Here is an 11,998-nt window from a genome sequence, read left to right as displayed (position 1 = left end):
AATTAAACAATAGAGTCAGTAGCCTCTCCAATGAGCTTTCATCCTGCACACAGATTCCAGCTCCACGTCCTTCGAATGTAGCTGCTGAAGATGGTCCTCATTTGGACCGTACAATAAGTTCTGTCAGTGAAGCTGGCATCTGTCTTACCGTGGAGGAAGAGACTCTCTGGAGAGACAGCTTTAGGATATCAACAGCAACGTAACCAGCCTGCAGACATGGACACACGAGACAGGAAGCGCCGGGGCCGGCTGATTAGCAGCCACTGAGCAATCAAAATGAGAGCAAGAGGATTGCTCACTAGTCAAACTAATCATGGATCGCATAGTTCTCTCTGATCGTCACCAAATACACAGTCACATGATTCATGACCAACATTAAAATTCTGAACCAACTGAGCTGATTGCCAAAAAAAAATTAATTATCTAATAAACTCAGACACACTTTGTGAAGATGGTCAAAAGTGATGGATTCTTCCCCATCTTAGATCAAACATTATCACTACTTTTTTTGCCAAAATCCAAAAGTGGCTATATTCATTTATTTTAGTTTTTCTCTTACCAATTTATTTAACAATTTCAGAAGCAGGCTATGCTTCTTCAAAAAAACAAAAAGACAAACTAGTGGCAGATCGGAGCAGCTGCGGGACCTTTGGAAATAATTCTTCTTGAGAAGTATATTAGAGCATTTTTCCATCTATAGTTTGTTTACTCTGGTGTAAATCAGTTTATGAGTTTGTAAACTTGTAGCTTTTTCCTGTGATTTGGTTTCTTTTCACACAGAGGAACCAAATGTATCACTACAGACCATGTGACAATATCCAGTCCACTTATTTCCTGAAAGTAAATACAGGAAGAAGGTGCTGTGTTCTGGATGAGTGGAGAACATGGAGAATTTATGCTCATATCACAGCTACTTAATAGGCCGTACTGATGTACTATGGTACCCGTCCGCATCCCAGAATGCAATGCATACATGGCTAAAGTGAAGTGTTTAGCTCTAACTTGCAACATATATCTGGTAGCTGGGTCAGATTGCATTCATGCTATAAATGAAACGCTTTACAGTTTGTTTGGAATTGAACTGAGACCAAGGGTCTCGGTCCAGCTGTTTTCATCCACACCAGCGTGCGATCACCATGTTCACATCTGCACAAACAAACTGCAACAAACCACAGTCTGATTTTAAACAGAATAAACACTGCAGGTGTAAAACTGTACTTTCTTTGAAACTAACTAAATCTGAGAGAAAGAAAGCCAAAAATGCCTTTTCTGATAGGCCATTAATGAGGAGAGGACATGCACAGATGACACTCTCTGTCCAGTTAATTAGATTAACAAATGCGCCTAACGTGAGAACTTCCAATTTTCAGCACACAGTTATACTGCTACTGTGTTGAATTACACTGAATAATAAAGGAAGGTACATGCCTCACACAGGAAATCACCACAAACCACAAGAATCAAAACTCCTACGACTCACACAGTATTTAAAACATCGCTAGTTTCTATTTTTCTTGTCGGTGGTTAATTTTTGCTGTTTTTTTTACTCACTCAGATCTGAGAAATCCACTTCTTCACCATCAGAGTTGATCAGCCCTCCAATCTCTTGCTGATCATCTTCAGTAAGGATCACAACTGAACCAAAGTCTTCTGGGTTTTCAGAGCCCATCTCTCAAATATACAGCCTGATAAAGGTGAATAACTGTCAGTAAACAAACACCAAAGTAATAGTTCACACCAAACTACTGTCTGCAGTTGGCTCAAAGCATCAGACTTGTTTTAGACTCTTTCCTTTTGGCCCCTATATTATAGGTCTAAAACATGTATTTGAAATAATGAGAGCAAAAACATAACAAGTATTTTAGCATTACACTACAAAGGGACATATAAACATAATTCCCTGATTTGGCTTCCTGAGTAGTTTTATTTATCATAAATATAATTTTCTCTCATTTCCTGATTTGGATCAGCACATTGTGAAGAAAAGGAAAAAAATTATTGTGTGTATATAAGTTGTTTACTTGGGTGATAACGATTACAAATGTTACAAGCACAGACCACACAGAAAACATATTTCTTTGAAGAAACCATATTCAAGGTACTTCTTATTAGGATTAAATGTTTATCAGAATTAAGCATGACATACTGGCAGCAATAAAATAGATGTGTATTACAAATGCAATAATATATCAGGCAGACATCGGCCTTGGCCAGTGTTCTTGCTGACTGCGATTGGCAGATGATGAGATTTACTGTTGGCAGTAGCCGATGTTTATCTGTTGTGTCATCAATTTTGTGGTGGCTAAATGTTCAAAGACAGTGTGATGAAGAGCAGAAAGATGTTTGTTTGTTTTTTTAAAATTAAGATTTATTTATTTCTCTGGCACAAAAGACGGAATAACAGCTAAAGAAAAAAACACTGGTATTAAAAACTAGTATGGGTACATAAATTCACAAGTGGGGCATCTCAAATGATTACAGTGTTGTTTCTGATGTTATTACATTTCATAATGAGCCACAGATTTTTATTTAACCCAGCTGTGATTACCTCATTAGGTTGATTCATTTAATGCCACAAATAACCCACTGGGGCTCACATAGTGACTGATGTTCTCTTCATTTGGTTGCAGTCTGCTTAAGCTTAGATCCATCGACAGATGGATCTGAGTAATAAAGGCATTCTTGTCACAGTGAGCAAACTGCCTCCATCGTCCTGCTCAAGGACACTTGGGCAGCTTAGATGCTGCTCTGTAGAGGAGGTGAACCGGGCTGGGCCTTTAAATCTGAGCTGCCTCTTCAGTGACCTATATTACTGTGAATTTTGTGTAAAAATAAATAAATAAAATAATTCAGCAAGCTCTGAAGTGGTCTGCAGTAGGGGAAGCTGTACTCATAGATCTGTGTCAACTGAGTGTCTCGGCTAGCTCAGTAGCATTAGCTCGGAGGGGCTAATGTGTCTCATCCATGAAGTGTCATATTAATGTTGACTTAAGTTAAGCAGCAGCCTGACTGACTGACCTGTTGGTGTATATAAGTCGTGGCAATGAATAGCCATCTCAGCCGGAGCAGACGCACACAGTAGTACAGACAGTTTGACCTCAGGCTGAATGATGCCTGTGAGTCGTGACGCGGCGGTGACCAGCGCTTTGGTCAGCCACCATCTCTGCCTCCATCTACTGTTATTAAACAGCTAGCCACTAACGTTTACCAGCTATGCTCATCTTAGCAGGTAGCTATCAGCCCCCTTAAGCTACAACCGATATTCAGCAACTAATAACAGGTCCCACCGTCTCATGCTCCGACGTTAAAAGTGATAGATTTGCGCAGACTCCCCCTAAGCTCTGCAAACGACGCTAACTCAGCTAGCTAACACTTAACAACAGACAATAGACATTTTGACCAACCTCTGTATAGATTTTTCCCCCAGGTAAAAAAGTAGTCGCTCGACAGAAGTTTATGGAGACGACCTGGAAATATTTCTACGTCTCCCTTGGGTTCATGTTCATGTGTTCACACAGTGTCAAATTAATGTCAACTAATGAGTTACGGCAAATAAGCGTCTGGATTTGATGACAACCTTTCTAGCTTTAGCTTCTAGCTTCAAGTATCGTCGGAACTTCCGGTTGGCCTTTTAAATCACAATAAAAGCCTCGGTAATAACATTTCGTGGAGCTTTTTTGTCAATTCGCAAACATGCAAAACCGTTTTGAAATGTGTTAAAACCGCACTGCAGTCAGTCATTCCTTAAATATTCAAATAGAAGAGGATCGTCAAGCACAGGTGTAACTATTGTAATTCTCTGCTGCACTGCACTAATACATGCAACATACAAAGATTAATACATTCACGAGCTTCTGCTATGACGCATTAAATTATGTCTCTATTTACATACAACTTTTTTTTTTACTTTTCAAGTGCTGCAAATGTCAAATGCATGTGAATAATGTTACAGATCGAGCACTGGCCATTTCATTAGGTAAACCTTGTCAACAACTTATAAATATAAATTCACCCAGTCGCATGGAAACAACTCAGTGCATTCAGGCATGTAGACATGTTGAAGAAGAGCATCAAATCACTTCAAACTCAATGAGGAAGAAAGCCAATTTAAGTGTTTTTGAATTGGACACTGTTAGAAAAAAGAGAAAATATCCTGTGAGCGGCAGTTCTCTGGGTGAAAATGCTTTGTTGATGTCATAAGAGAATAACCAGGCTGCTGCAAACTGCTAGAAAGGCAATAGTAACTCAGCCACTCATTACAACCAAGGTATGCAGAAGAGCATCTCTGAATGCACACTTATCATTTTGAAGCGGTTGTGTTACAGCTTTCAAGAACACACCAGGTGTCACTCCTGACATCAAGGCTCACCAAAATTAGATATTAGAAGATTGAAGAAATGTTGCCTGATCTGACAAGTCTTCATTTGGACAGTAGTGTCAGAACTTGTTGTAAACCGCATGAAAGCATCCATCCTGGTATGATGTAATGACATGGGAATATATTTTTGGCACACTTCAGGTCTCTCCGTACCAACTGAGCATTGTTCAAAGCCTACCTATGCACTATGACCATGCCTATCGCTTTAATAACATTAATGTACCTGGGTTAGAAAGTCTATGCATAAGATAACCTAAAATCTTTCTGGAAGCCAAACACACCTTTTCAGTACCACGTTGGACGGCCTTTTTACCTTCAGAACTGCCTTCATTCTTTGTGGCACAAATTCAAGAATCAGAATCAGAATCAGAAAGGGTTTTTATTGCCAAATGTTGAGCAGGTTTACAACATTAGGAAGGTCAACAAGGTGTTTGTAACATTCCTCAGAGATTTTGGTCCATGTTGACATGATAGCATCACACAGTTGCTGCAGATATGTTGGCTGCACATCCGTGATGCAACTCTCCCAATCCACCACATTTCAAATGTGCTCATTGTCATGTTTCATTAACTCTAATCCAACGATCAAGTTTGGATGAACCAAAAATACAAAGAACTTGTTTTTTTTTAAGAACCATTGACCAAACTACAGACAATGGAAGTGACCATACAAAATATACTACAGGAATACTTTTTCTACTTGAGTCATCCGAGAGATTTTATTTCAAATTAACTCTTTTCAGACACTGGATATGTAACATTGCTGGCTTGATGAATCTGTTAAAGTGACAACAGACTGCTACGTTCATTACAACACTGATGGGACGAGACACTGTACTTGCACAGTATTGCGTACTACTTGCGAGATATAAAGATAAATCAATTGGCATACATAATGCACGAGGTCAGAGGCTTGTCATCAGCTCTTTAAAACAGAGGCCACACTGTATGTGCGATTACGGGACTTTAATCAATGGATCAGACAATCTTGACCAATCCTGTCTCCATTTTAGGGTAATTATTAAACATCAGATTAATGCCATTGTGCCACATTCATAAGTATGCATATATCTCTTGAAGCTCAGAAGTCAGATTAACAGAAAGGAGTATATGTCTTTGTTTAGGTTTAATAATCAAAGGCTTCTCAGACTGCTGTAAATGTTCTTGATCACATTACTGTTTGTTTACCACTATCAGCTGCTGTTTCGGTCTCCCCAAAGTTCTCATGGATGTTTTTGGCTTCTTGTCATGAATCTTCACATGCGCTTGATAGCCCTGATTGTAATAGAAACACTTCCCACATATCTTACACGCATACGGGTTCTCTCCGGTGTGAACTCTCAGGTGAACTTTTAGGGTATCTGCTCTGGAGTAACGTTTCCCACAGATCGAGCACAGAAAAGATCGCTCTCCGGTGTGAGTCTTCAGGTGCAAATTGAGGTTGTAAGATTGCAAAAATGCCCTCCCACACTGATCACAGTGGTAGTTCTTTTCTCCGGTATGAGTTAACTTGTGTTTTTTAAGCATTTCCATCGTGACACAAGTCTTCCCACACTCTGAACAGAGATAAGGTAAATCTCCTGAGTGGAGGCGCATATGCATTTTAACACTCTTATTATGTTTGAATCTCTTCCCACAGTCAGGACATGCAAAAGGCTTCCAGTGAATCTCGCGGTGTTCCTCTAGCTTATGTTTCTCAGGGAAGTCCATTCCACACTCCCCACACATGTGAACTGTAGCAGGAGATGCTTTAGGCTCGCTCTTCTCTTCAATTAATGTCCACTTTGGTAACTCTCCTGTGAAAAATACAAGCATGTACACAATTAAAAATAAAGTAAACAAACAAAAAAAAACAAAAAAAACAAAACCTCAAGTTCACAGCCAGGTGAACTGAATAAAATTGCTCATGATGTTACACAGTGAGAGCCTCTGCTTGAAAAACTTGGGTCGAGGCATTGATTGTTTTGTTGAGTTCACACTAAGTTCTCATTACATTTGCTGAAGAAACTGATGACTCATCCTGCTATGTGGAAACTACCAACCAGCATTTGGCTGAACGAAGATGATGTAATTGTTTTTAATTGGATGATTTTTTTTGTTTTTTTTCCAGTTGAATAAAGTAAGGGTACAGCGTGTAAAATCTCACTAGTAGATTGCTGACTGCAGTCAACTGAATTAAAAAATACTTTTTAAAAGTAGTCCGATATGAGTCAATGACTCATTGAAACTCACCTCTATACGATGATAGCAATACTTAGGCGAGTTGTTGGATATCCTGAACTTTTCTGTTGGTAAGCTGCTGCTGTTGTTAGCGGCTGTTAACCTCTGTTAGCTGCTGTTAGCCAGGATTAGTGAAACTTTCTTTGACTTTGTTGGACTCTGATGCTCAGTGATTGTGATCAAACTGTTTATCAGTGTTGTTCACTGTCTGGAGACGGGAGGATCACATATTTAATCTGCTGACAATAATTAATTGTGACAATATTGAGAATAAATAAGCATGTTCACGGATATTTTCATGTGTTAAAAGGCCTGACTTCTGCTGACGGCTTAGAGGTCAGAGTTGAGGAGGAAGAAGATGACATTTTGTCCAGATGCTGATCATGTTTTCTCTTTCCTTTATGTTTTTGTTTCTTTGGCACCCTTTCTCAGATGATAAAACACAGTTATTGGATTGGATTGGATAATGCATTTGTTTCTCAGTTGCAGTTGCCTGCAACTGAGATAACAAACCTTGCCGACCGTACTTACAATACACAACTTCACGCTAGGGAGACAGGTCAGGCTAGGTAGCAAAAGGAAAAACAATGAAATCTATAAAACAAAAGGTCAGATCAGGAGAAAAAAAAGAATTTCTGCTCATACTGATCCTTAAAAGGAGTCAGCATGAGGAGAAGACAAAAACTCCAGCACATAAAAAGCACAAATATCACATCGTAACACCATAAAAACACAAGACAAGCAACATGGGGGGGTATGCCAATGTGCACAGCTGTTGGCATACCAGTTCAGCCTGAGAAAGTGTCCTTTCGCCCATTAGGCGAAGATCAACAGTCCGCAGCCTACGCAGGTGGCCTCGAGGGATTGGGCAAGAGAGACAGTTCGTTCTCATCATCATATCTCTTGGAAAATTGTTGTTGTTCTCGTCAGCAAGTTATGATGCTTTTTTATCTTGAATCTAACGGTTGCAGACACCAATTAAAAGGACACCTATGAGTTTTTTTCTCCCCGACTGTTGGCCTAATACAAATGTGGTTGGTCATACAGCCACAATGAGATTAGGTGGAGCAGCGATGTCTATCTCGCCCACTATAGTCAAGTTGGTGGGGCAATATGGCGGCATCTACAAATCGGCGTCCGCTCTCATGCATTTTTAATGGATTTTTTTAAGTTTAGGAGAGTGCATCAATTTTTTGGAAGATATTATTCTATTTATGAGTGAACACTATTTTTTTTTTTTAAATTAAACTGACTGTAATCTTTACACAGCTCATGCTTGTTCGACCAGTAGAGACTGAGCAGCTGTATTTTTGAAAGTACTGAAAACCATCAAAACATCAAAATGCCTAAACACCCAGGTATTCAACAAAACCGTGATACCAGTCGAGTCTACTCAGCAGTCCATACATTTTTTAACTGTTCTTTGTGCAGCTCGGTAAAAGATGAGTAAAGAGGATTTTCAACTGCCACAAACATCTAACTGAAACAGGTTAAAGTGTCCTGAGCACAGCGGGAGGTTCCTCTCACCTCTGTGAACTTTCATGTGTGTCTTGAGGTTTCCACCCTGGGTGAATCCTCTCCCACATATGAAGCATTTGAAAGGTCTTTTTCCCGAGTGAATCACGAGGTGTCGTTTCAGGGCGTTGTGCCGGGGGAACACTCTTTCGCAGGTCGGGCAGTAGTACGTCTTCTTTGGTTTACAAAGCTCCTGGGAGCTGCTCTGTACACTGGTAGGTTCTAGAGTGAGAGTTTCTCCTCAAAATACAGAAATATCAGTGTGAAGTTGTTGCACTGCATGCACTGTGTGTGTATGGTTTCCATTTATAATCAAATTATGATATTAAAGTGTGTGTAGATCTTTCTCTTATTTCAATAGTTTTCAGACATATAAAGCATAAAAAAGGGAGAAGACAGAAAATCGACTGTCTGTTACTTTTGATATCTTTCTAACAGAAGGCAAGAAGTTAAACCACAAATTAAATGAAGCTCAAAATAATATTCATATGTGTACCACAAAAAGAAGGACCATCTTTCATAATGAATGTTGGTGAAGCCCAAGACATGAACATGATTTTTAGCTTCATCTTATGCAACACATGTACTGTCTGTCAGTCTTTTTAATACATTTTAATAACACTCCATCACCTGTGGGTGCCGTGCTGTGATCCTGTGTTTCAGGTCTGTGGTCTTCACTGGGATTTTCATCAGTGTTCGTCTCATTCCGGTTTATTTTCTTTGGCACGTTGTGATGTGAGACAGATGGCGTGAGCTCCAGCTCATACGATGGAGGTCTGGAGGAAGCCCCTGGTGTCCGGGAAGACTGATCTGCTGAACAGGTGTTTTCAGGTTTTTGCTCCTGATCCTGTGAACACACAAAGAGCTTTAAATTCTCTTGCTTGAAAGCAGTGTTTGCTGTGAAATGGTGGGATTTTTAACATCTACAGGATGCATTTTCTCCAAACCTTGTGTTGGTTTCCAAGCAGATGGTAAGGCTTGTTTCCTATATAAACAAACCCATTATTATATTACAACCACTAACAAGGTTACACAGAAAACCTGACCGTTTTCCAGAAAATCATGACTAAATAATGAATCCAGTATGACCAGTGTTGCTGTCCTCACTCTGAACGTGGATTGTTTCTGCTCCTGGTGGCTGTTCTGTTTGTTCTGCATCTACAGCATCATGCACGGGGACCTGTTTGGTGACCGACTTGGGAGCACTCAGGCAGCCAGCGCTGTAGGAATAAGAAAAGGTCATGAAAAAAAGTCATTTTTATTGATACAAACTTCTGGTTCAGAGCTTACCGAACATGTACAGGGGGAACGTAATCCTGATCATCGCTGTCATCATAGCAACCATCCCCTTTTGCCGTTTCCTCTTCTGATGTCGAACCATGTCCTTTGTACTCACGTGGAAAACAAGTAATTTCCTCTGTCCTGTTCATATTTTGTAAAATGCAAAATATATTATTAGACAGTTACGACCCAATAAAACACTGATGAACACAATATACGCTGCTTTATACCCTGTTTCACATGTCAGTGCAGGCTTGCACACGCTGCTTTTCAACAAGCTGCACCCAGCATAAGTTAAATTAAAGGTGCCACGTTGTGTGCCATTTCCATGTGGTCACAGCTTCTGAAACCTTTCCATTCAGAAATGCTGTCAATAAATTAAATCATCATTTTAAAACTGCGTTTTTTATTAACTGAGGTTATCTTTGTCTAATATTAAAATGTATTGATGATGCAACTCTTCAACATTTGACAAATATGTAAAATTCTCAGAAATCAGGGAGGCGGCAAATACTTTTACATAGTACTGTAAATCTTGTAGAAGTGCAACATACATTTGAGGGTTAACTATTAACACAGCTGAAACCATCGCTCTAAGTTATGGAGGCATTTATTATGTTCTTTTCTCACAGCCCACATCAGAGCGAGACCAGATCAAAAACTACTACACTGACCAAATCTGGACTAGTTTATTTGTTTAAACAGTTTCTGATTTGTAAAGAAAGGCTGCTTAAAGACACACTAACAAACTGAACAAATGTTTCAAACATCATTCGGAGCTTTAATTAAAAAGTCCAACAGTGTTTTAAAGAAAAAAAACAAAGCAATACAAAAAAAAAATAAAAACCCTCACTGCTGTACTTTATTTGTTTTACTTTCTTTTCCGGTAACTGTTAAATCAGAAACTACCTTTGTGTGCCTATGTGCTTTGCAAGCCAGGGACCAATCACTTCCCTCTTCGCTATACCGTCTAGCTGTTGCGTCGCAAATCCTGCAGGACACACCCCCTGAGCCTAATCAGGAAACGCCCATCTCACAGCACTCGGTCAGTGGCTGCAGCTGGACTACTACCAGATACTCATAGTTAAAACAAAACCCCTATGCTACTCAGTGACTTTAGCTTTATGATGACGCTAACGTTAGCTTGACTACAACACGACAGTGATAGAGCACGGCGTGTTACATTTGACATCTTAGCTACCTTAAACACGATTCAAGCACAGGTAACTACCTGTCCAGCAGAAATGTGGCGAACTCTGCATCTGTTTTGAATCCTCTCTGTTCCCGTACGTGCTTCCACCTGTGAAAAACAGCTCCAATGTTTAGTCTGTTTTTGTCTCGGGCTAACGCTTTCGTTTCAGCTCGCTGCTTGTCGGGAACCTTCTCTTTAACTGGCTCTGTTGTGTTCGCTGGCATTAGGAGAAGGGGGACGGGCGTTTCGTCGCATGCTGGAGGTTGCTCCTCAGCCATTGTTTGTAAACTTTTCCCGAAGATTTGGAGCTAGAGCGCATGCGCAAGGTAGAGGCGGTGCGCGGCGCGTTCACGAACCGGCGTTCTTCTCGCACTGCTGGTGTTCAGAGAAACCCCTGGTTAGAGAAATCGACGGCAGAACAAATGGGAGCTTTCAAGGAAATAAATATACTTTCTGGGTACCGGATAACGACAGGGTATTTAAAATAAAAAAGAGTACAAATTATAACTATATTGAGAGCATACTGGCCAGCAACATGGAAGTAATCATGGCTATGGATGAAAGTGCTTCCCTATGCTCTAACATAGACTCTATATTAAAAGTGGATGCAGTCACTGTGACCCCTTTCAAGACATCAAGATGTACTGCATATTTTGAAACCTCAAGACTAGGTTTCAAAAGATCTATTTGGATAGGGTGACTATATTTTGATTTCCAAAAAAGAGGACATAAAGAACTTTAATAATACTTTTTGCTTAAAGAAAACTAACTATGTAAACAATGCCTTCTCTGTGCAGTTAATAAATGGTGAAATACAAAATGTCCCATAAGCTTTTACAAGTTAACAAGACCTGGTCAGAACCCCCTCAGGTAGGCAGATTGTGGTGTTTAAATGATGCTCACACCAGCATCCATCCTTCCATGCAAGGCAGGATGGATCCATGGTTTCTTGTTCTTTCCATCAAATTCAATCTACAATCTGAATTTCAAAGTAAAACTATTAGTCTTTTTAGTCATTTCCAGACAGTTCTCTGTAAACCCTAGGGTTAGATGTGTGGGAAAAGCCCAGTAGACCAGTTTCTGAACAAATTCGGACCAGTCTGTCTGGCACCAACAAGGACACAACATTCAAAGTCACTTAAATCACATTTCTTTCCTGATCTTCTGCAGGCCATCTTGACAAGTGTAAATGCACTAAGTTGCTGTAATGTGATTGATAAGCTAACCAAAGGATCATCCGCCCTTTGCATAGCGGCTGATCCCACGCACCCAATGCAAAGCTTCTTCAAGCTGCTGCCGTCGGGGAGGAGACTGCGGAGTCTCCAGGCCAGGACCAGCAGGCTGAAGGACAGCTTCATCCATCAGGCTGTCAGGAAGCTTAACTCCCTCCCGATTCTGCCCCCTCTCCCCTC

The 11,998-nt window shown here is 40.2% G+C and overlaps 1 protein-coding gene across 1 annotated transcript in view; it reads right to left on the bottom strand.

The window, feature by feature from the left end:
- LOC102213698 (uncharacterized) overlaps positions 1-11,998 on the bottom strand; it is a 36,813-nt gene that overhangs the window by 3,221 nt on the left and 21,594 nt on the right. Inside the window, exons 21-29 of the mRNA XM_005744572.2 lie at positions 10,626-10,894; positions 9,404-9,535; positions 9,203-9,333; positions 9,061-9,098; positions 8,744-8,960; positions 8,126-8,353; positions 5,556-6,174; positions 2,200-2,302; positions 1,552-1,669 (exon numbers count right to left, since the gene is read on the bottom strand). Coding sequence (XP_005744629.2) covers positions 1,552-1,669; positions 2,200-2,302; positions 5,556-6,174; positions 8,126-8,353; positions 8,744-8,960; positions 9,061-9,098; positions 9,203-9,333; positions 9,404-9,535; positions 10,626-10,894 — 1,855 coding nt within the window. The remainder of the gene's footprint in view (positions 1-1,551; positions 1,670-2,199; positions 2,303-5,555; positions 6,175-8,125; positions 8,354-8,743; positions 8,961-9,060; positions 9,099-9,202; positions 9,334-9,403; positions 9,536-10,625; positions 10,895-11,998) is intronic.

Source organism: Pundamilia nyererei, unplaced genomic scaffold (assembly GCF_000239375.1).
Source record: "Pundamilia nyererei isolate P.nyererei 1_Seehausen unplaced genomic scaffold, PunNye1.0 scaffold00145, whole genome shotgun sequence".
Classification (NCBI taxonomy): Eukaryota; Metazoa; Chordata; class Actinopteri; order Cichliformes; family Cichlidae; genus Pundamilia; species Pundamilia nyererei.
This window is presented reverse-complemented; position numbering and strand designations above follow the sequence as displayed.